This window comes from Tiliqua scincoides, chromosome 2 (assembly GCF_035046505.1).
Source record: "Tiliqua scincoides isolate rTilSci1 chromosome 2, rTilSci1.hap2, whole genome shotgun sequence".
NCBI classification, from domain to species: domain Eukaryota; kingdom Metazoa; phylum Chordata; class Lepidosauria; order Squamata; family Scincidae; genus Tiliqua; species Tiliqua scincoides.
Genome location: NC_089822.1, coordinates 21,304,842 through 21,330,647, shown reverse-complemented (window position 1 = coordinate 21,330,647; position 25,806 = coordinate 21,304,842). Strand labels below are relative to the sequence as shown.

General features: G+C 40.4%; 1 protein-coding gene across 1 annotated transcript in view; it reads right to left on the bottom strand.

The window, feature by feature from the left end:
• ITGA2 (integrin subunit alpha 2) overlaps nt 1-25,278 on the bottom strand; it is a 48,258-nt gene extending 22,980 nt beyond the window's left edge. Inside the window, exons 1-13 of the mRNA XM_066615771.1 lie at nt 25,182-25,278; nt 15,532-15,641; nt 14,055-14,146; nt 11,014-11,128; nt 9,858-9,985; nt 8,644-8,792; nt 7,450-7,600; nt 5,765-5,930; nt 5,007-5,080; nt 2,998-3,136; nt 1,559-1,704; nt 1,296-1,439; nt 194-397 (exon numbers count right to left, since the gene is read on the bottom strand). Of these exons, the coding sequence (XP_066471868.1) occupies nt 194-397; nt 1,296-1,439; nt 1,559-1,704; nt 2,998-3,136; nt 5,007-5,080; nt 5,765-5,930; nt 7,450-7,600; nt 8,644-8,792; nt 9,858-9,985; nt 11,014-11,128; nt 14,055-14,146; nt 15,532-15,598 (1,575 nt within the window). The 5' untranslated portion in view covers nt 15,599-15,641; nt 25,182-25,278. The remainder of the gene's footprint in view (nt 1-193; nt 398-1,295; nt 1,440-1,558; nt 1,705-2,997; nt 3,137-5,006; nt 5,081-5,764; nt 5,931-7,449; nt 7,601-8,643; nt 8,793-9,857; nt 9,986-11,013; nt 11,129-14,054; nt 14,147-15,531; nt 15,642-25,181) is intronic.
• Between the last annotated feature and the right edge of the window lie 528 nt (nt 25,279-25,806).

Genomic DNA, 25,806 nt, shown 5'->3' with positions numbered 1-25,806 from the left:
TAATAAAAAGAGATGACAAATAATTCTGTTATGATCCTGTATAAAATTCTCAATATTCTTAATTCTAAAATTATTATTATTATTATTATTATTATTATTATTATTATTATTATTATTATTATTATTATAATAGAGTCACATCTATGGAGAGGTAAGAATCCAATTAAGTATATTATGTAACAATGTTACTTACCTGAGAATATGTAGTGTGTATTGTTCTTTGTTTGCCATTGTAAATGTAGATAGCACCAACATTTTCATTTTCTAAGGGCGCCCCAACTATCACATCATTAAAGCCATCCAAATCAATGTCTGAAACATCAGCGATAGCAGATCCATACCGAGCATTTTCTAATCCCTGAGGGCCTTCTAGGAGTTCTCGTTTACCCAAAATACCCTTTGAGAAAAGAAGGGGGGGAGGCAAAGCCTTAAATTAAAATTATTAAATGTACCAGACTTAAATTCTTGTATTCAAATATAATTCTTTGAAACAGAAATGGAATTTCCTAGTTCCTACAAAAGAAAAAAAGAAAACAGCTGTAGAAATACTTATTCCTTTGATTTTTGTTGTGCCAGCTATGAAGGAAGTGCTAAAAAATCATCTTACAGATTGAAATAAAACTTTCCTTTAAACATTTCAGCAATCACAGCTTAAAGTAAGCAATTTCATTCATATATTATTAATGATTACTGGTGTCTGCATAACATGGTACAGTCGTTCCATTAGGCATTGGTTCAGTTAAGGACAGTGTGAGAACAGATTCGGCCCATGGGTGCTTGGGACACCCCCCCCCCCCACTGAGCCGGTGTTTGCACAGCCTTTTTAAAATGCTAACATTTTACCATTTGCTGTTCAGCGGAATTCAGTTTCCCAACTCAGCAGTAAAAAGCCAATAAGTAGGACTGTAAGTATTTTGAACGAGCTCCATGAAAGCAGCCCAGTTACTCCACATATATGACTCTGAATCAAAGCAAGCCTATTTGTTTATGCCAGGTGACTGAAGTGAAATTCCTCAAGCATGTGTTGCTCACTCAAAAAGACCAAATATTAAAATACCAGGGCTAGTGACTCTATTATTATTGTATTAATGTTTTTATTGCTGTTTATGACATCCTTAATTATTATGGGTTTTAACCTACGATTTGAGTTTTAATTGTGAATTTATGCTCTTATATTTTTACATTGGTTTTTTTGTAAGCTGCCTTGGGTCCCTCTGGGGTAAAAGGCAGGGTAAAAAATACTGTAAATAAATAGAAGTAAATAGTGATTAGAAACCCAGGTACATTTTACTTGCCTTTGTGACAGAAAACAAGTAGACTCTGCCTTCTTCTTTTTTGAAGTCATTCATGAACATTGGTGCACCAACCAATAGCACATCTGTGACAGAATCCCTATTCACATCCACTGAACATACCACACTGCCAAAGTAGGAGCCAATCTGAAATTATAAAGTTTCATTAGATGGTGAATGTGACACCGGCTAAAACGATATACTGCAGCAAGGGCACAGAAAGATAAAAAGCCCTCAAAAAGCTCAGTAGCAGGTACTGTACTTGCCTGCTCTCCTTTCTGGGAGTGAACAATAGTGATGTGGCCATGATCATCAACTTCATAAACTACTATCCTTCCAGTATAGTTGGACCGTGGAGCACCAGCAACAAAATAGATGGTGTTTTCACTTGAAATAACAGCAACAGAATAGCCTAAAGAATAAAGTCAGTTACCGTTATTGATTCCAGAAATAGAGATGTCCATATAGACAACTGCACATGGGGACAAAAAGTGTATATAGATTTCCAAACACCTTAGGATATCAAAACTGACATTATATGGGTTGATGCTCACTAAAGGTTCCACTGATAACTGATAGAGTTACAAAGAGAAGATTCTCTTTGTTGAAATGTTCCCAGAGAAAGCTTCATAATGAGAAGAACTGAAGGATATCACTGCTCTTCACTTCTTGCTATATATCTACAAGAGATAGTTCTGAAACTGAAAACAGTGCATCTTAAACTCTGAAATGGTCAGGACAAGGGGGAGGGAAATAGTATGGTCCACCTGCAGACACGGATTCATACTCCCTGGCATGAGAAATTGAGCTATATTCAGGAAGACTAATTCAAAAACAGAGTGAAATGCACACCACATACTATTAACACTGCCACAGGTGGGGAATCCATAACCCACCAACATGCATAAATCAGAGATCTTCTTTCAAAAAGGTCACAAACATGGGTTTTTGTTGGCACTCATTCTGAAGTTAAATAACATGCTATTTTATTTAATCAATCAGTCAAAAGATCAACTAAAAAAGCTCTGCTTGATAACCCCAGTATCTTGTATGCTCCTCAATAGAAAATGCCTTGTATGAAATCATCTTGAATGCGAGTCTTTAAATAACAGCCCAATCCTACCTAAATTTCCATGAGCCAATGCAGCAGCACCAGCACAGCTTCCACTGTATCCCATGGGGGATTTTTGGCTAGAGGTCTCCTCCCATTGCCCAGGGGTAAGCTACATCAACTGCTTTCAGGCAACTTGGACTTGTGGCAGTTCAAGCACTGGTGCAAGTCCATGTTGCTCTGTGCAGGAAGATCAGACCGTGAAAGGGGTTTGGATCTGGTGTGCCCCACCACTACTAAACCCACTCCCTTCAGGTCTATGAAATCCATCTCCCATCCTATTTCCTCCCCTGCTCCCCACCCTGTTCCAACCCCTGCACTGGGCTTACCTGCTCCAGTGGGCCTCCCAATATCCGCTAGTACATGCAGGAATGCTCTAACCGCAAAGTGTTTTACGACTGCTTTACAGAAGTCCACACTGACGGAATGCATGTTCTGCCAGCTTTAGTTTTCAATAGAATTGAATCGTAAATGTATTTACTAATGTTCAAAATAATTTCTTGCTTTTCAACTTAATTCTAAACAGGAATATGCTATGGTGTTCAGAAGCAACAGACAAACCTTTCACAGTGCCTTATGAACCTCTACCCTCACCTAAATAAGAGGTCTGATTTCTGTCCTGAAAATCTTTTTCAAATGCTTCACTGGGAAATATAGTAGTTTGTTTTGCTGTTTCTTGAACCACAGTGCCATTCCACTCGTAGGCCCCAACAGCGCCCAACATCAGAACATCCTGAAAGGAAAACAATCCAAAGCAAACAGGAATTAAAATATAATCCAGTGTTTATTAAAAATAACTACATGACAGAAGTTGCAACACTATGAAGGTAAAATGAATCCTAGTGAATAAAAGCTCTGTGACAGTAAAGTCAATTCATAAATTACTGCAGTAGGCTGATGGCTGCTTCTATATGTATGTGCCTTCAGTTGGAGCAGTGGTCCATCTATGCTAGTACTGCCAATTCCAACTGGCAGAGATCTGGCAGAGATCTGTCCCTTGGTGTATCTGAGATTCCCATAACAGGAGATGGAAGCAAAACATGTGCTTTAACAACTAACATATGGCTCTGCTGTAAACGTTTCATCTCACACAGATCTGGTAACATCTAAATGTAGGAATGCCATGAGGTGGAGGAATTACTTGGTTCCCACCAATGCGTATTTAACTTACAGCCCAAACCTAATGGGAACTTGTGCAAGATCCTTTATGGCGGTTTCAAAACATGTGATATGCTATTCAGTGAAAGCAGACTACCTCTACAAGCAGCAGGCAGCCAGAACCATGCACCAGTGGCTGAAGAAGGAGCCACAGAGCCATCAGTGCAGGGGGTGGGTGGGTGGGAATGAGTGGGTGAAATGGGCAAGGGAGGAGGAGTGGGGTCAAGACCAGAGTGGATCGAGGTCAGGAAGGGGGCAATATCGGTGACAGCATCATTTCATATTCCCCTTCCTGGCCTCAATCCACCTTTCTGGGTCCACTTAAGACCTGCACCAGCAAAGTAACTAGTGGAGGTATGAGTAGACCCATTCAGGGGGCGGAGGCTTACCCCAGGCAAGGGAACAAATCGTCCCTTACCTCAGGGACCTGAAGCTCACCCGAGGGATGCAATGTGCACTCATTGGTGTGGCTGCACTGGCGGGGAGATTTAGATAGGATTCAGCTGTTAATACCTCAAGTTTTTGGAGAAGAAATTGGGAAGAAACCATGTTACTCACCCTTATACAAGTTTTCCTCATATATTAATGGAGTAGCCCAGGAAGAACCATGGGACATGGCTGCTAAACCGATCTCTTATGGATGATCTGGATGTCACAGAATATACCTCATGGTGTGAAACTTATTTAAGGGCTGAATCCTAAACAGTGCGTGCCAGCTCACTGTCGGTGTGCACTGTCGCAAATGTGCCATAAGGCATATTTATGAGCCCTCACACCAGCCCAGTGCTGGAACTAGGCCAGCGCCAACTGGTCCTGTGCTTAGCACTGGTGGTAAGCTGGTGCTTTGCTGCTTAGCGGTCACCTGAACCGCTTGGTGGCGGAAAGGTAGCTGGGGGCATGAGGGGAGGCGGGGAGGAGGCATTCCATGGCGAGGGAGGTGGGGGGAGGGCAGGGGGAGGGCGGGCAGGAGGCGTGACAGGGGGAGGGCACATGGTGAGAGGAGGGCGGGCAGGAGGCGTGACGGGGGAGGGAACATGGCGAGAGGAGGGCAGGACTGGTGGAGCTCTGTGTCAGGCCCCACGACTGGACATGGAGCTCTCCTATTCTGTGGTAGCTCCAAAGCTGCTGTAGAATCCAGTAGCCCCATTGCAGGGCTACTTCCTTTACTTGGGGGAAGGGGATGAATGTCCCCTTCTTCTGAGGAGGTGGCAGTGGTTGCCCCGTGTGTACTGGTTGCAGTAGCAGCCGTTTTCACCGCCGTGGCAGCCCCGTGCTCCAAGCAGCTCAGGATTGGACTTTGCTTTAATACACCTGATATCTATTCTTCTAAAATGCAATTATGTAGGTTGAATATTAACTCTTTACTTCACATCAAAAATGCAATTATAACATACTACACTGTTGTAGAATTATAAATGCCTTTATTACATCAAGTTATTTATTACCTTTAGCTGTGAATAAGATGCACTGAAACCCACTTGTGACATTTCCATCTGGAATAAATCACCTTGATCAGTACCTGGTTAAACAAAATTCCAGTATTTCTGTAATTTATTCAGATGTCTGGCATCTCAGTTACAAACATGTCAATTAGAACAAAGCCACATTGATTTCAAATAATAATGATTGGGTCCGAAGACCTACTTCAGGCATGCTTAAGGTTTCCACATGCTAAGTGGGATTTTTGACTTTTTTTCTTTGAAGCAAACACTCATCCCATATCACAAATCGCTTTTAAAACTCTCTTTTTAAATGCAGTGTCATGTTAGATGCTGCTGCTTTGAGAAACTCAAGTCCCAAGCCTTCTTAAGCAACAGAACTGGTTGCAGTCTTCTATAAATACTGCTGAATAGATTGATTTTAAGGCTGCTAAGGAATTTTGCTACACCCATTGGGATTTATATAGCCGCCCTGGGTCCCTTTGGGGAGAAGGGCGGGGTATAAATAAAGTTTATTATTATTATTTATTATTGTTGCCAATACATTATGAATTGTTCTTTCCCCAGACACCTGCCTTTCACATCTTATAATGCAAATTCCAGGAATTGGAATCCCCATTTTTGTTCATTCAGTTTTCGTGAAGCTTTTAAAGTGTGTTTTCAGAATTTGGTAATGAAGGAATAACATCAGCAATTACCAATAGTATTTAAAAACTGCTAGGGAAACAGAGACATCCTAATGGAACAGGAGTGTATACATTTACCTTCTATGCTGAAAATTCGCTCTCCCAATGTTCCTGCTTCTTCTAAAAGTGCAGCCTCAGAAGACACGTTAAAGAAATATTTTGATGTAGGATAACTAGCAATTCCTTGGATTTCTTTAATTAAATTTTTAGTATCCATCTCATTCCTAATCAAATATCCTAACACCTGGAAAAGAGGGGGGGGGGGAAGTTGTATTTATTTCCACAGGAAACATCAAGATATTTAAAGGAATCTGAAATGACTTAAATTGCTACAAAATGTTTCTGTCTCCTACTTTACATAATTTCCAACATGACTTCAGAATCAACTTCCTATAATCTTTGGGTAAGGCAGAATAACCGGCAACAGTTTTACAAAAGGTCTACTTGCCTTCTTTGACAAGCAAAACAACAGGTGGCATGATGATAACTTGTGTGGTTCACACAAGATGTTATGTGCAAAGATGCACACAAAGAAGTTCCTTGGTTTAAAATAAATCAGGTGACCATATATGCCATTTAACAACAGGGATACATTATGAGAAATGCATCATTAAACAATTTTGAACTTCTGTGAACATTATAGATCACATAGTAATTGAAAAAAAAATTGACAATATTCCTGGCCATCCCCAATCTCTCCTCTCATCCTTCTCCTTCCCCGTGAGGCAAAAGGATTGGAAGCCGATTTCCTGCACTCATGTTTTTGTCTTGCCAGGCCTGCTTTTCTTCCTCCTTCACGGATACGGAAGAGGGCACACAAAGACCTGACTCAGAATAGTCCCTACCCTCTTATTGGGTAACTTCACTCTTCTCCTAGTCGACCAAACAATGTTTCTTTTCATTGGCCATTCTAAACACCAATCACTATCTGGTCTGAGTACCTTTGACATATAGTAAAAATTTATGCAACTGATAAGTTCATTGACTGATAACAGGCTCACTTACAGATAAAAAATAGCAGTGGCAGAGGAGGGTGATGTAATAAATTAAATCTTATGGGACTGCTTTATACAAGGTCCATCACTGGTTGAAACAGTATTATGCAGTGCATATCTATATAGTACTTTCATTTATACAGTACTATGCAGCACACATGGAGTTTTGAACTTGGCATATGAACATTCCTCACAGAGAACTGTTTCCTGAGAAACTAAATTCTAGGTGTACTTTCATTAATCTTTCAACACTTGTATAATGTGAACATTTAATATGGAGTGCCCAAACCCCAGACCGGGGGCCACGAGGCCTCAGGGACTCAAAATCCAGCCCGCAGGGAGCCCCCAGTCTCCAATGAGCCTCTGGCCCTCCAGAGACTTGCTGGAGCCCATGCTGGCCCGACGCAACTGCTTTCAGCGTGAAGATGACTGTTTGACTTCTCATATGAGTTGTGGAACGAGGGTTCTCTCCATTGCTTGCTGTTTCACATCTGTGATGCAGCAGTGACAATGAAGGAAAGGACAGCTTGCTTAGTGCAAGGACTTTTATAGACCTTGAGCTATTGCAAGACCTCCATTTATTCATTCAAGTTCCATCTCTAATATACTCATTTATGTAAATTTATTCAAACTTGAAATATAAATTAATTCAGCCCCTGACACAGTGTCAGAGAGATGATGTGACTCTCCTGCCAAAAGGTTTGGACACCCCTGATCTAATAGAATAAGATCAACCAAAATGGCAGATGTAATGACAACGTTACTTACTGCAATACCAAATCTAGTGATATTGTCCTTGTTGCATTCAGCAATCACTTTTTGCATTTGTGAGCCATCATGCGATTCACCATCTGTCACAACCACCATGACTTTACTTGCTGTTGGCCGTCCACCAACTTTCTTTGAGAAAGCTTCAAGTCTGCAATGAACAGAATGAGACACTAAAAGATGTGAATTATACTTTTAATGTGTGTTTTCATTGCTACTTTCAATAGAACCAACTTAGAACAAAGTAAAGCTGGAAACCAACTTTAATTCAAAATTCTTAGGGGAATACTGAATATGACCAGCAATTACAGCATCTCTAAATATTCAAATTCCTATTCCCAAGAAAAGCAACAGTTGAGCCATGCACTGCAGCTTAAGGGAAAATGAGCTTGAGGATTCCTGTAAAAGAAGCATAGAAGAGTCTGCCTTGGAATGAATGGTCTGGTTGCAATATTGCACATCTACCCAGTGAGATAGGTTCTATTGATTCTTATGGGGTGACTCTCATGCTCTCTGAACATGCAGACTCTGCACAATTGCATCCCAAGTTTTTATTCTTACTTAGGAGTAAACATGCATAAAATTTGACTGTCAGGATTATGGAATTCTGAACTACTTATTCCAGTTAAATGCTACGAACTTAGGTAAGCTTAATATATTGAGTGATAACTCTCACCACGGAATAGAACTGAAAGGATTACTGCATAGAAGTGTAATAGGATTAATGTTACCATTTATTTTTTATTGCATTATTTACCCCACTTTTCTCTAAGGCATTCAGAGCAGTGTGCATGGCTTCCCTTCCCATTTTATCTCACAACAACCCTATAAAGTAGGTTAGACTGAGAAACAATGACTTTCCAAAGCTTCCCAATGAACTATATGACTCAACAGGTCATATAGGTCTCCCTAGCTGAAGTCTGACATTCATCTCGCTGTACTGCATGGACTTTGTATTTCATAGCATTTGGGCTATGGTATTTACAAGTCTTTTTTTCTGTGCATGTAGGTGTCCATATGCCAGTTAAGGGTGTACTTCAAGCATCTGATGAAGTAGGCTGTTGTTCATGACAGCTTATGCCACAACAAATCTGTTGGACTTTGTGATAAGGTGCCACCATTTTTGCTATAACATATAAACATGGTTACTCTTCAATTTGTTACCACAGAACAATAAATACTGATGTGCTTTACCTGGTAAAATCAATTGCTTTGAATGTATTAGTTTCACTTCCTCCTTTCTGATAGGTTAGTGACATTGCTTTTACAACATCTTCTTTATTTTGGTAAGTACTCAGGTTGAACACGACTCTGGGTTCATTACCATACTGAATTAAGCCTACCTAAAAATTTTAAAAAATGAATTTGAAAAGCAAAGGTTGATTCAGTATAAGGTAGCTACATGGCATACAAAAATATTAGTCTGTACTAACCCCTGGCAATCCCTGGCAACAACTAATCTCTGTGCTGGAAACCCTAGCATGTATGCACTTCTGAAACAGAGACGCCTGCGTTGGCTTGGTCATGTAGTGAGAATGGATGATGGCCGGATCCCAAAGGATCTCCTCTATGGAGAACTTGTGCAAGGAAAGCGCCCTACAGGTAGACCACAGCTGCGATACAAGGACATCTGCAAGAGGGATCTGAAGGCCTTAGGAGTGGACCTCAGCAAGTGGGAAACCCTGGCCTCTGAGCGGCCCGCTTGGAGGCAGGCTGTGCAGCATGGCCTTTCCCAGTTTGAAGAGACACTTGGCCAACAGTCTGAGACAAAGAGGCAAAGAAGGAAGGCCCATAGCCAGGGAGACAGACCAAGACTGCACTTGGTCCCAGTTACCTGGGAGTTAAGTCTTACTGAATTTAACAGGTGTTACTTCTGGGTAGACATGTGCTGGATTGAACTGTGACTTGGACCTGAGAAGAGCGTTATTTAGCCTGCTCACGGTAAATTCAATCTTAAGCCACTTCTGCCCAACATTGCATATACACAACAGGGATCAAATGTGCACACCTGTAGGGCTGAGCAGAAACGGGTAAAGCAATGAAAGAAACTGAGAGCATATTTGGGCACGTATTTGACAAGTAACAATAGCCACTAATGTATTCATTTTCCTATGACATTACAGATAACCAGAATGCATAGTTGCTTCCCACAAAGCTGCCTCTGCTTGAACAGAATTGTACAGCAGTATTGATGAAAGAAAAATCCAGTCCTGGCAAGGGTGCCTGGAGGCACTTTGGTGACTCAACCTTGAGATAACTGTTTGTCTTAATATAAGTTGCTTCTCAAGCTTCAACCACAAAAACTTTATGGTAAAAGAGATTTGTTTGCTTTAACGTACACAGAACCACAAGGTGATGAACAAAACACAATTTTTTTTCCATTTACTGTTGTTATTAAGTTCACTCACCTGAGTTTTAGTAGGTCCAATATCTAAACCTTGGGCAAATTTTTTCAAAAATGCACTCACATAATGCCAAGGATAAATACTGTTTGATTCATCACATACTACCACAACATCTATTGCAGAAGAACATTCTATGAAAGAAAAGACAGGCAAGGTACATATTCAATGACATTTTAATTCATTTCCATTTCTTTGTGGTTGGTCTGTGGAACTCCTTGCCACAGGATGTGGTGCTGGCGTCTAGCCTAGACGCCTTTAAAAGGGGATTAGACAAGTTTCTGGAGGAAAAATCCATTACGGGGTACAAGCCATGATGTGTATGCGCAACATCCTGATTTTAGAAATGGGCTATGTCAGAATGCCAGATGCAAGGGAGGACACCAGGATGAGGTCTCTTGTTAGCTGGTGAGCTCCCTGGGGCATTTGGTGGGCCGCTGTGAGATACAGGAAGCTGGACTAGATGGGCCTATGGCCTGATCCAGTGGGGCTGTTCTTATGTTCTTAACTACAATTCCCAGGAGGCCCTGCAGGTCTCTTGTTATCAGGTGTGCTCCCTGGGGCATTTGGTGGGCCGCTGTGAGATACAGGAAGCTGGACTAGATGGGCCTTTGGCCTGATCCAATGGGGCTGTTCTTATGTTCTTATGGATCTGCCCTACTCAGGGGCCCACCATGAGCAGAGATTTTGTTGGCAGGTATTAGGCAGGCCGTCTCTGGTTGCACCTTCTCCGTGGAATGCTCTCCCTAGGCAGATTTCCCTCTTTGATTGCTTTCAGGTAACAGATAAAAAACATCTCTTTTGGGAAAAGTTTTGGCTTGGTGTAGCTCTATTTTAAATGATTTTATCACTTCAGTTTTTAATCTTTTAACTTTACTGTGTTTTATTTATTTGATGGTATTTATTTTGATGTAAACCACATTGTGGTTTTCTATGAAAATGACAATAACTTAAATCAACTTAATTCGTACCCTGGGGCCATTAATGTTAAAAATTCATAGAATAAAGACAAAAGGAGATGGAAAAGGCTTCATTTTTTCGCATACAAACTGGCACTTAAAATTTGCCAATGAAGTATTTGCTGTATTAAAAGATGGAGTCAATTACTTTGCGTGCATGGAGTCCATCTCATTTTTTATTAAACCGTGTTTACATTCCTTACTTTGCACAGCAGGTGAAAAACTCCTCATGAGCTGGAAATTTGGACTGAACTCAGAACAGAGTCCTGTAGCATAATACTGGCTTCCACACTGCTGTGCCCATAAAGGACCACAAGTCTTTGAAAACAAAAGCACAAATAAAAATTACATGCTAAAACACATATTAAGACAGGAACAATTCAATCCACTCTTCACTATATTTGACAGAACATTTTGGTGAAAAGGCGCACTGTACAATCCCCCACCTTGCACTCCCCCCCCCCCACTACAAGACTGAACCATTCACACATCAGTAGTGAGAACACCATCACTGGAACCACTGACAGGCAGGAAATAAACCTTAAAAAATGGGAGAGGAGTCATAAAAACCCCTGACCCTAGGCCTTTCAAAGAAACTTATTTTGAACAACAAAAAGGTTATCCTGAGACTTTTCCGCCCAACCCTCTGAAAAAATCTCATTGAACTAGACAAACTGACCAGCACTGGCCAGAAGATGGTGCTACACTTGTGTGCTGTGTAGCAAGCCCACCAAGTCTTTTGTTAACTGTGTTATTTCACTGATACACATTTTCCTTTGACGTTCTCTGGGAATTAAAGAAAAAGAAAACAGAGATTCCTATATCACCTATAACTGATGCTATGGACTATGTTTAATTATTAGGAAAAATTTAGCAGCTAAAATGTATATATTTTCAGCACAAAAGATATATAGATGGTGTAATTTATATTATTGTTCCAAAGTTGTTCTTGCTAATGCAGATGAATTCATAGCACAGAAATGTACCTCATCTGCAACATTAATATTCATAATCCTGGAGTTTCCCCAAACTGCTATTTGTTTTCATTACTTCTTTTGCGAAACACAGGGCTTTCTTACATTTAGAGCACAATCCTAACCAACTTTCCAGCACTGGCATAGTTGTGCCAGTGGGGCACGTGCTGCCTCCTGAAGTTGGGGGGCAGTCACGGAGGCCTCCTCAAGATTAGACAAGGTTTGTTCCTTTACCTTGGAGTTGCATTGCCCTTATGTCGGTGCTGGAAAGTGGGTTAGGATTGCGCACTTAGTCAAATATGTTCAGGACTAAAAGATGCACAATTTATCCTTCTGAGACACAGATTTGTTTTTATATTTTCCATAAATGCTATAGTACAGTTTCAGAAATTAGATCATTACATTATAAGAAACACTGTGGCTAATGCAAACAAATCACAAGAGACCTGGTTTTATTGCATATACAGCATGTAAACATACAGGATGACTTTTTCAAGTCTATGCAAACTACATGCTCTAAAAGGTTTTGCAGAATATAATTACAGAAACAACAAGCACAGAGAATGCAACTTCAAATTTCCAGATTTTGTGGGTCAGCATTATGTAGGCCAATATACATTTAACTGAATTACGTGCAAAGTTTTGGTGAAGGAAAAAAAAAGTTTTAACTTGGAAATAAGCTAACATTCAAAGTACTTAGCTACAATTATGCTTAACAACACTCTGGGACATTTTGCTCTGCAAGTTTTTGCCTCACTTAGAAAGCCACTGGAAATAACCAACTAATTATATCTCAATTAGGACTTTGAATTCTATGCTGTCCTACACTTATCTGATAGGTATTAGGGTAGCAAAACATGATCTGAAAAGGGGTTCTACAGATCTTTGTTCCCATCTCAACTGAAACCTTCCAGAAAGCCAGCCTCTATAAAATAAATTATTGGGGGAGGGAGAACCATTCTAATATGAAAACTCTTGGAGTTGGACATCATCCTCATGGTTGTCCAGGAACTGCAGATTCAAAGGGAAGCACCTAAAAGGCATTTGAGGTGTGTGTTTTATGTTTGTGGGAGTTATTTTTTCATTTCTGTTTTTGAAAATTGTCGTAAGCTGCTTTGAGGATCATTTGGTTGAATGACATGGTATAAACTCTCAAGTAAACACATGAGGAACTGTTTTTTAATCAGTGACCATTTGGACACCAGCAGGGCACTGTCTGGGCCACGGTTATGTCTTCTGTGGTTGGTTAGCAGGGCCACAACCAAGAAAACGACCCCTCACAGGTGTGTATACTTGAAAATATATGTAGCCAGGACTGGGAAAAACAGTGCTTTTGAAACTAAACTGTTCAACATGACCTAAGGACAGACTGCATACTATGTAACTGAAAGCCACTCTTACCTTTGGCTTGTTTTGGGTACCAAAGGGGAGAAAGTTGCATCTAGCACTAGATGAGAAGTTGGATGACACTGAGAAGGGCAGCACCTGGCCATGTACTTGGGCTGAGGTCCAAACTAGCAGTGGTGCATGAAGTTGTTTACTGAGAGTTCACCCTCCAATAATCTTCTTTGAAATCAGTTCAGCATTCACCCTCCTGCCTTCTATCAGTGTGAGATTAGCTGGCCATGTTTGGGCTGAGTAGGAATTTTACTCAGTTGCCTTCACTTTCTTTTGAGAGACTTGTTCTTGGCTATCCAATAACCAAGAAAGGTGGTATACAAATACCACTTGCTGCTCCTGCTGCTGCACACTGATGATAAAATGGGCTAATGATTTTTGTGGATGGTGGTTCAAACAGTATGGTCCCTGATCACAATGGAATGTTAGTATGTGGGGTAGCTTAATATATTATTGGTGACCATCTGGAGGCACTATTAATAATAAGACGAAAGGCATTTCATTGAACACCTACTCAGGGCTTTTTGATCCAGGGGTTATCAGGGAATAAGAGAGTTATTAACAGAATTAGTAACAGAGTTATCCCATTTCTTCATTCCAAGCGTGGACTTGGGTCATGGGTACTTGGGTCAAAAACATTAACGTGTATATAATAAAAATTATACTAACTGCAGAAAAAAAGTTTACAAATGTAAACAGCAAACATATTTATCATATAAAATATTTGGTTACTCCTCATCCTATTTAGATAAACAACATATTGAATTGAAAAAGCATTGTTTGCTCCATTATTTACATCAACAACAAAGACAGCAATACAGTTTGGTCACTGACTGGGAAGAGTTTATATTACTTGTAAGGTCAGTACTTACCAAAAATCCTCCAGTTATTGAGTTTCTTACTAAAGTTAGTCCTAGATTCATATCCTTCTTTATCTCAGTAACATTTGGGATGCTTGCAAAAGCTGAAAAGTAACAATGAACTGTAAATTCTAGGTACAACAGTCACTGTTGTTCTTACCAATACATCCTACACTACTTGGGCCCCACACCTGTTTGAAGTTGTCTTCTACTATGTTCCAGTTCAACTCCTGCTAGGAAACTAGCATGACCTTCAAATAAGTACTTTAAAAGTTGAATTGTTTATGCCAATAAAGGTGGAATGAATGAAGTACTTTAAAAATATGTGGGCCACCTGAAAAACTGTTTTTGGAAGTTAACTTAGTATAAATGTAAAGTTCTTTGTCCGAGAAACTCAGCTGAGGAAGTATATAAAGGAAGCATTGTAAGATCCTGACTATCATTTGTGGTTGGAATAACTGTTTTTAAATAACTAAATTTTTAATAGAGGGTCACAAGATACCTCGAGTCTCAGAGAAAATGCTCAGGTAAATGTTCATCAGTTTTAGAATTAAGGATTGTAACTCTAACCCTAGCACATACAGCTTTCTGATGTGCTACTAAGTTCCCAGAAGAATTGCAGCCAGATGAATAGAGTGGGTCCTTATTATCCATGGATTGGGACCCACGGATTTGACTATCCCTGCATCCCAAACCTGGTGGGTTGGCCCAATATGGACACTCTGGAGGTAATGGGAGCACAGCTCCCATTGCCTCTGGACAGTTACAGGTGCCCAGACCCATGTATTTCATTATCTGTGGGTTTCAGGATCCACATGGGTTCCAGATAACACTTGTAGTACTTGAAAAATGTATGCATGTTGGCTTCATAATCCATAGTGAATAGGTCAGTAGAATTATCATGTGGGTTGCCCTCTCAGCAGTGCTGCTTCTGACACAGAAACAGCACTCTGACAGGGCTGCCCATACAATATTGGGGCTCTTTCGTATCTTGAAAATATTACCAAGATTTGCATATTTTCTCTTCTGCCATTTGTAGTTGAGTTCCTCAGTGAAAAAGTGCTTATTTCTGGTCATCACTTGCTTAATGACATCACTTCTGGTCCTCAGAAGGTGCCATGAATGCTATTTGGTCCACTGTTTGACATGAGTTTGACACCTCTTTTCTAAAGTACTCTTAAACAGATAGATTCTGGCACACAAAGTCTCAGATAGGGTAGTAATTCCTACCCATAACTACAGTACTTTTTCTGAAGAACTGTAGATTGTGTGTCTTCATGACTTTTTTCCCTCTTTCTTGGTTTTAGAGGCATTTTCTGATTCTGAAAGTGTAATACTCTGTGTAATAATTCAAACATGTCCTGCAGTGTTCAAAAGGGCTTACTCCCAGGTAAGTGTGCATAGGATTACTACTCTGATCACTAAGATTTGATCACTTGAATGATCTGCAAAAATGAACATTTGCAGCATGTCAAATGTTATAACTTACTCTGCAAATTCATCTTTAAACATTTGGACCCCTTTTCATGAACAGCACACTTGTAGAGGTCTCCCATCCTGTTATTTGGATATCCACTCCAGGGTGAACCAACAAGCAACCTGAAAAAAAACCCAACCAAAATATTTAAGAAATATTCAATCAACTCAGTTTACTCTGAAATACTTTACAGAACTTCATTCTCCAGCACTTCAAAGTGGTTTCTTGACTCTCTATGCAGTGTACTTCATGTGACCACAGTAGGGTTCAAAATTTGCATCCCTTTAGCTGCTTGGTAAGAATTCTGATTTGTTTCTAGTTTATATATATTTTTTTATGGTGGAAAAGTACTACTGACTTCACGAGCTCATTTTCATGTGGGGAGCCATTTGTGCAGAATAGTGAATAGGTATTATTGGGTATAATTATGATTTATAGAGGTAGTTATCCCACTCATAGCCAAAATATTTTTAAAAAGACTTCCATACAACTTGAGAAATCAGACACTCACAGGAATTACAATACCATATCTGAAACAGCACTAAATTCTGCCTTCCCCCACTAGCATGCAGCATCTCCCTCAGTTAACATCAGTATGAATGCCAACATCACCACCCACACAGCAGCCACACCCTAGTGCAAGCACCAGTCAGCCACCATCTGCCCAGCTCACCACCTAAGCAAGCATTTCAGTTGGGCTAATGGTTAAGCTGCCTTTGTGCACACATGTTCAAAAGCATTTTGCACTGTGGAAAGAAGACAGACCACTATTCAAACAAAAAATCTGGGCACACTATTTCTTGGAGGAGTTTTAAGAATGTAGAGCAGCCATTTCAACCAGTGTGCTGTCACGAATGGACCATAGGTATGCTGCAGGTATTTGGGGAAGGGTCATTTATTAGTAGGACCATTGGGGTATGTGAACCTCCCCACCAGCAGCATCATGTGACTTGTCAATGGTCAAAACTGTACTGTGCTTTCACGATTTTAGCTCCTTGTCAGTGTGCTGCGAGATGAAAAAGGTTGAAAGTCACTGATTTAGGGTGCAATCCTAACCCCTTATGTCAGTGCTTTCCAGCACTGACTTAAGGGCAATGCAGCTCTGAGGTAAGGGAACAAACATTTCCTTACTTTGAGGAGGCCTCCGTGAGTGACACCCAACTGCAGGATGCAGCACATGACCCATTGGCACTGCTATGCCAGTGCTGAAAAGCACTGACATAAGGCATTCGGATTGCACCCTTAGAGTGTTCTGCTTCATTAGAATGGTGGGCAAAACATCTAAGATGTCCCTGCTTCCTTCAGAGGCAGCTGCTGAAATTTCTCAATATTTCTCTGGGTTTTCACAGGAGCAGATGTATTTGGTGAAATGTCTGTCAGTGTGCTGACAAAAACGCACCTCAGTCATGAAAAGACTTGCTCTGTATTTCAAGAAGGTTCAGCAACAGACTTTCATTTTAAAAATGAACATGAAGGATTTAGCCTGCCAAAGGCTATGGCCAGAACAAAATTCCTGAAGTGAGACCTATAAGCTACAAACAGGCTTTCCTTCCTCTCCCTGCCACCCCCTCCCAGTGTCCTTAACATTTCATACAGCTTTGTCATGGACTTTGTTACTGAAAGCTGTCTTTTGCTGGAAAACAGGGTATAAATATTATAAATAAATGAGGCTTTTCTCAGTAATGTTCTCTCTTATTCTGATCACCTCCTCCTCCTCTGCTGCTCTGTTCAGGAGACTATGATTATAATAGACTCTGAGTAATAAGGATAATTTTCATAATAATACATACCTCAGGTGATTAATTCACCCAGTGCAATAACTATACCACACCCTTTTAAAATAGAAGGGTGCAATCTTGGAGACAAGGTGGTTACAAATTCAACTCAGCACGTCAAAGCACCTCTAAGGATTACAAAGCAGCAAGCAGTTGAAAACAGAGGGAGCAAAAACAGGCTCCAGTTGTCAAGTCACAAAATTCTGAAGCAGCTCCTCTCCGCTGCTAATGCAGTAACTTGAAAAACTGTGATAGGGGAAGGTATGCAAAGAGGAAAGTGCTGTGCTTGAGAATACACTGAAAATAAATCCAGGAATATCACTAGATTTGGCAGTATTAAGTGAAATTCTGAGACAAACAGAACTGCCTCAGCTCCACGGAGCTACAGCAACAGAGCTGTGAGTTGTACAAACATTTTAAAGGCCATCACCAACACCTTGAATTGGACTTGGAATGGAAGGGGCAGCCAATATATCCGCCAGAGCATTGGAATGGTAGAATCAGCCCACCAGGCTCCAGTAACCAACCAGGTTGCTGCACTCTGCACTAATTGCAGCTTCTGAACAGTCATCAAGAATAATCCCACATAGTATGTCATTATAAGATGTCATTAGGGCATGGACTGCCATAGCCAGATTTGAGTAAATCTTCAAATCTTGAAGAATAGCTTTCCTATTACCACGTGGGCACAACAGTCAAAGCAGATTTTGGAACGATACAAAGTATTATTATTTTAACTTTGTCATAGAAGTGACAAAATTGAATGTCTGGCTTCTCTGGTGCTATTCTGCAATGATGGGTTGCGTCTAAAAGATGTAGCACAATATGGTACTCACTAGACACCCAGAGTGAAAATAACCAAGAACAACATCTGACATCAAAACTAACCATCTTGTTGCTGGTTTTGATACTTTGAATTTGTGATTCAAAATGCCTATCAGCTTTATTTAAGGTTACTGATGTGTTCACTTCTTTCATCAGTACCCCTTTCCTGTGTTTTACTGAAACAAATGTGCGGTTACTTACAGACTTGACACCATACTGTGAACCTATAATCTCTGCCTAAATATTGTTGCACTGAGTACATAAAGTCTGAATAGGTGACACATATCCCTAAAGTCTTGGGGGGACACAATGGCCAGTTAAAATTGGTTACAGCTCTTAGGGCACAATCCTAACCAGGTCTACTCATAAGTAAGTCCTATTTTGTTCAATGGGGCTTACTCTCAGGAAAGTGCGGTTAGGATTGCAGCCTTAGTTGTACGCCTAGATACTAGTGCCAATACCAGGATATACTGGTCAGGGGGGAAAGGACTGATTATGGGATCATTTGGGAGCACACATTTTGCTGTAATAAGTAAACGAACTTTAGTGAAATGCTTGCCATTAAACGAAGTGGAATTTGGCTCTGACATTTATATATAACGTCGGATCAAACTCCCTAAATTTCTTCAGAAATATCCACCTGACCCTTGATTTGCCAAATACAGGCAACTTGTATGATAGCCTTATAATGATGGTTTGTAATGTATTTGTAACCAGGACTAGTAGCAAAGAAAGCCGGGAAACAATTTAAGAAGTACATTCACTTGTAACACCACCACAAAACATTCCCAGCCCCCTTCTCCTTGATATTATCTTGACCACAGAGCAAAACAAGATTTAGAGAGTGAGTGAAAATCAACTGATATTCACATCTACCTGAACTGGACTTTCTGCCACTTGGGACACTTTAAAAGGGCATGACATATAGTTTGACACTCAGGATTCAATGTACTGTATATGTAACAAAAATAAATATTACAAAAGAACAAATTAACTTAAAGAACACTTTCTACAGAAGGGATACCCTCTTTATGCAGTTGATCAGAAATCCATAGGGCTTCCATACTCTCAAGAGAACCCTCTCTCCACAGACAAAAAAATAAGGAAATATGTATTGTGGTTGAATTCCATTCAGCATGTCCTAATGATTAAATGGCAATTAAGGAGCGTTACCCATTGGTAGCAAATTCACCACACCTTGCCAAAGATATCAGCAAGTCTCCCGTCACTGACCCTCCCCAAGCCCAGCGGGATCCTGCAGGTAAGGGGAAAATCCCCTGTATCCCCGCGGCGCCAAAATCATTACGGTGCCATCAGGACACCTCTACCCCAGGCCCTACCCTTGCAAATACTTACCTGCAATCCCAAAGTCCGAGTAGGACTTTGGAAACTGCTGGTGTAGGTTATTGAAGTGATTCTCAAACTGGTGGATTGTGACCAACCAGCCTGAAAACCACTGCCATTGTCCTCTTAAGGGACAGGGAAAGGGGGAAGGTAGTGACGCAATCTCCAGGATCACTCCGCTACGAGGGACATAAAGGCTTTTTAATACACTAGAGTCCCTGCCAGAGTCCAGGGAGTGTGGGGGCCCCCCAGAGTCCTCTGCAGGGCTCACCGTACCTTTAAAAGCTGCAAAAACATGACAATGATCCACTTCCAGTTTCACTATTGCAACAGAGAAGTGGGCTGCAATCATAATTTTCCACTGTTTAGAGCAGGGGTCTCCAAACCCCGGCCCAGGGGCCAGAAGTGGCCCGCAGCAAGCCTCTTTCTGAACCGCAGCCAACCTCTTGTCCCCTGAAAGCCTCTGGCTCACTCAACTGAACATGACCAGAACTGTGCTCTGATTGTGTCTGGAGGGTGTTCTGAGGGCCAGAGACGTTGAATGAATGAACCCATTCATTCATGTATTCACTCATCTAAGTTCCATCTCTAATTTATTTATTTAATTTTATATTTAAATTTTTTTCCAGCCCTCCACACCACGCCAGATATCTGATGTGGCCCTCTGGTCAAAATGTTTGGAGACCCCTGGTTTAGAGGCATGGGGAAACCTACAGATGACTCTGTGAGGTTCTCCCCCCCAATGCTAACAGGGACTCAGGTACATTTAAAAAGCCCATACGTCCCCCCACAGCAGCAGGATCCTGGTGATTGCATCGCAGCTTTCCACCCCACCCCCAAAGACTTATCCCAGTCCTCAAATTCCCAGAGAGTTTGCAAACCAGGGGGTTATTAAATGCAAGTATCCTAGATGCCACATTCAGAATGCTAGCAAAACAACAACAGACATCACACAAGTTTTCATAATCACAATTTAGCAATAATTAATAATTTAATAATTAACTCATAATCATGTTAGCATTGAGTAGCCTTAAACTTTTTAATTTTGATGGCCACAGCTTCTTTGACCTACAGTAGGTTGCAATTCTAAATTTACTGTTTTGGGAATATGCTCCATAGGACACAATAGAATGTACTTCTAAGTAAGCAAATGATAGTGTTGTTAGAAACATTTCCTTTTGAGAAACCAGCAAAGACAGGTACAGACTGAATCTCAGTATCTGTAAGGGTTCTGTTTCCAGAACTCACATGGATGGCAAAAGTTGCATTAAAGCAAATTCATTTAAAAAACAATATCCCTTTGCTAGGCAATTTAAAAACAGGCTTGCTGACCTTGGTGATGTAAGACAGAGGCACTGGATTCATCAATCAGTCTCTCTCCAGGCACTTAGAAAGGCTTCACTCCAAGCCAGTGACCCCTCTTTTCACCCAGAGCAAAGCGCTGGCAAAGAATGCAAAGTGCTTATAATTCTTACATGTGCTCAGGGGGAATGGAGGGGTCCCTTGTCTTAGAGTGAAGCTGTTCTAAGTGCCTAGAGAATGATTGATGGATTGTCAGCTGGCTGCCACCTCTCGCATTAACGAGGCTATCGTTAAACAACTTTTTCCCTTTAGTTTAAAGGGCCCTTCTCATCGCATTGAGATAAAACCGATGGTGAAAAAATCCATGGATAATTAGGTTATCCCTGTATTAGAGTCAACATAAAGTTTCTGGATATAAATGAAAGCGCCCCGATTTGCTGCCCCACCATAGCATGCACAATAGATTGTTTTGGTGCAGCTGAATGCTGTGGTGGGGAATTGGGGCTGCTACTCTGTATACATCTCTTTAACTCTGGCATTAGCCACTTTGTTGAGAATTCCACAATCTTCAATACTCTCCAAACAGTAACCAGCACCTTGGCTTATTTTAAAATCATAACTTCGTTACTGAGGTAAGCAGAAGCAGAAATGTTGAACATTTAACAGTTTAATGTTCTCTGTTTGGTCAACTACTTATTCCAACACATAAGGCCTACCAAATGCCACATGTGAAAAAGTTCTATTTTTAAATAAACAATTTGCTATATGGTCCTTTTAAAATTAAGTATCTAACTGAACTTGCTCCATGTTTACTTTGCTATGCTGTTTTATAGACTTTCCGCTCCTGTCTTGCACAACACTGTGTGATTAAATTCAAACACTATTGTGGCATGTTATTAGTCAGCTCTCTAAACATCCTCCCAATGAATATTCTTGCCAACGGGTCTGAATTTTAAGTAGCCCAGAACTCTGCAGACACAATGCAAACATACAGTAAACCATGGGAGAGGCAGATCAAAGTAAACATGACTGTTGTACTGTGTAAGACTAAACTATGATGTTGCTCAGAAACGGAAGTGAGTGCAGCATAAAGTCAACTTGAACTCCTTCACAGTCTACAGTTTTCAGTACTCTTCATTTTTTCTTTCCTTTTTAAGAAAGAAATACCAGTAAATTGACTAAGAAGTTTACCAACAAATCAATATTTCTGTTGTCTGATCAACTAATCAATAATTCTGTTGCAAAGTATAGTGAAAGCAGGAAACAGTCTGGATGACAAAGAGAAGACAACAACTGGGGGGGTGACAATGTAGCACAACAGCAGAGCACATGCTTTGCATGCAGAAAATTCTGGTATTCCCGATAGGGCTGGTATCCTTGATAGGGCCAGGGAAGTCGCCCATCTGAGATCACAGCAAGTGACACCTATCACTGTAGCTAATACAAAACCCAACGGACTAATAGTTGGATTAATAAGATGGCTTCCTATGTTTAACTGGCAAATTTAGCTTGGAATTCATAAAAAGTTTTAATTCAAAGCTTATAGTTTTGAGTATTCAAAACACAGTCACAGCCCTTCTCGTTCTGGGGTTCAGCACCCGTGGATTTGACCTAACACAGGAGTCTTCTGGTCCTGTCTAGGAGGTGTTCTGAGGCACATGGAGGCTGCGAGCTGAAAACCTCAAGTGCCTTTCAGAAGACTCCAGTTGCATCTGGGAGGTCCTTGGAGAGCTTTCTGCACCTATGGAAATCAATATCCACAGGGGGAACTGATTTCCACAGATACTGAGGGCCCATTGTACTGATCTTAAAATATCTGAAACACCACAAGACAACTAAATATGCTATTTGGAACATTCTTAAATGACCCCACTCTCTAAATCAGTGATTTTCAACCAATGTACTGTGGCATACTGGTGTTGCACATGGTCTGCAGGTGTGCCGTGGGAGTTTGAGGAGGGTCATTTATTAGTAGGGCAATTGAGGGATTTGAGCCACCTACCAGCAGCATGGTGTGATTTGTCAACGGTCAAAAAACTGATGGTGTGACTTGACAATTTTAGCACCTTGTCAGTATGCCATGAAATGAAAAAGATTGAAAATTCCTGCTCTAAATGGATGACACTGGGGTCCTCATTTGGAAAAATGAAGAATATTCCACCTACACTTTCTTAAATCAGATATTTGTACACTAAAAAATCATGGAAATATAAATTTTATCTTTTATATGCTAAACTAACATTATGGTTTAATCCTGGGTTAATTATGGGTTTCCTTTTGGTGGAAGACCTGGACCGATAGGACAATTTTTACTTAGTTCATTTTAATTTGAATCTATTAATTGGTCAACAACATGAGTTTTTTTGCAATTCTCAAAGTTGAAAGCTGAAATGATTTGCCATTATTTGCGGAATGGCAACATTTACAATCATAACCTTTTTTATAGCCTGATCCAAAATACATGCTCCCCCACCCCAGCCAATGCAGACATGCCAGCAGAGTATTAACTTCATCCTGCCGGGGGGGGGGGCAGTGCCAAAGGTCTCCTTTGGATAAGAATTTGCTTCCTCAGTAGGTATACTGGGACCTGTGCCAGCTGTTTGGCTAGCACAACTCTGATTGGACCTGGGGAGGTGGGTTGAGACCAGGGAAGGGGAGGATATTGTTAGAGTTGCTGCTGCTAACTGCCCCTTCTCACTTTCAACACACACTGATTCCCACCCTATTCTTCCCCTTCCTGTCCCCACCCTCCCCTTGTGCAAACTGACTAGCATGTTTGCAGGCCACTGTTGCACAACCATCACTGCTTGCCATTTCCAGTGGCAGTCTGGTTGTGTGCAGAAGCAGCTACTGAAATGCAAGTTCCAACCGCACAGTGGCCTATTAGACTGGGCCCTTAGTGTCTAAATTTGGTTAAGCAGCATTATCGGCTTCTAAATCTCCTACACTTTTAGGAATGCTTGCTGAATCACTGGATAAAAAGAAGCAATAATATTTGTTTATAAATACTTGATGTCAATAAATATGACATTCAAAGTCTTAAAGAGATACGGAATACAGAGTTGGATCACTCTACCTTACATAATCAATGGAAAATGGCTTTAGCGACCATAACTACAATATCCATGGATCTTAAACTGTGATTAATTCAACAAAAATTATTTTTAGTGTTGATTGGACACCACAATGCCATTATATTAAGGGTCTGACCAAAGAATCCAGTTGCTGGCATTGTAATTTCCTTGAAGCACCTTATTCACATGATGCAGTCTTATACAGAGATAATATACTTTTGGAAAGGAGTTATCAGCTGTAAGAATTTTGTATTACTGCAAACATTTATATTTGTTGATATTTACGTTCTTTTAACTTCATGGAAGATAACTACAAGACCGTGGAAACAGACTTTTTGTCCTCTAAGTGTTGTTAAAAGATTTATAGTAATATACCAGAAGTATAAGTGTTATGATCCAATTGACTGAGGTCCTTTTAACCTTATCAACATTTGAATGTATGAGTTACAGACAACAACTACATATGGATATTTTTTGACATTTGGAAGCCTTTCTTAGAGATTTGTGCATAGATTGCTTAATAAGCTTCGTAATATTTATGTATTTTATTTATACTAGGTATTTTCCCCCTTTTTCTGCTTCTTTTTATTATTGTTGTTATTGTGTTATTCCTAATAAAGAGGAAGTAAAAAACATAACTACAATTAGACCACCTGCCAGGGGCAACTGCTGCAGTCTGTCTCACAATAGACCACCTGTGTGTGTGTGGGGGGGGGGGGGGGAATCATGATGTCAGCATTTTTAGAATGATCTGTGTCCACACTGCACTTGCTTTTATGCCACACAGAAATGAATGAGGAGTCCACACCAAATGACAGATCAGGCTGATGCAGGATTTTGATCAGTGCATGTGGAACTTCATACCACAACAAAAGCACCTCCAATTTCTGCACCAAGCAGCTTCCTAAACACAGCTTCCTAAACACCTAATATTTGGCCATTTTGAGGGACAAGTTGCACATCATAGTCAAGAGATCAGCAACTTCATTCTTTAATTCCTTAATAACTCTTGGGTGGATGCCATCAGGGCCCACGGATCTTTAATTTATCAATGAGGTCTGAAACATCTGTTTCAACCTCTATCTGACTTAATTCCACATTAGAAGGATGCTCCATCTCTCAATCTGCAATTCTTAAGATTCTCACTCTCTTCAGCAGGAGGCTACAGACATTCCATGAGGTTATACAGAGCATAGGGATGTTTCAACCATTTTGAAAAATACATCGTGGTAGTATGGTGAAAGAGATCCAACTATGGAAAATCTAATATCTATACAAAAAATGCAAACAAGGATTTTTTTTTGTATGTCTATATGGTTAATGAATAAGAGAAAATACTTACCATTTGCCATCTTGATTTATGAGCTGCTGAACTGTATATCCAAACTGCTCTCTTGGGGGGCCAGAGAATACTTTTGCACCTTGGAGTCCAATATTGTAAGCTTCACAGCAGTTCTGAAAGAGGCCTGTTACGATGAATAATAATATTACCATAAAAGTCCATTTCGAACAGAAGTTTATGTACTTTCCTCTTTCCATGCCAGTTCCTATGTCATGGGTTTGTAGATGTTCCATATTTTCACCACTGCACAGGCATAGAACACAGGTACCAAGGCAGAACTCAGCATCCTGACTTTTCAGTTTTAATTTTACATATAAAAAAGATAAGTTTCTAGCATATGGGCCCGAAAGTGTTGGAGTGTAATTCTGAGTGAAAGGGAGATAATGTTTGTGTGTATGAACATGCTCAGTATGATTTCCAGTGGACAAAGTGTATGGCTTTAGCAAGCTGTATAACTCCTTTAAGTTTCCAATTATCAACAGAAGTAGGATAAAGCTTTAATATAGGGATAGGTTACCCTGTCATAAAATTTTTATTGATTTAAGCAGTACACATAGTCCTGTAGGTCAAATAAAACAAATACTTTAATACAGTCTCGGTTCTAGGTTACTGGAGGCCCTTGGTC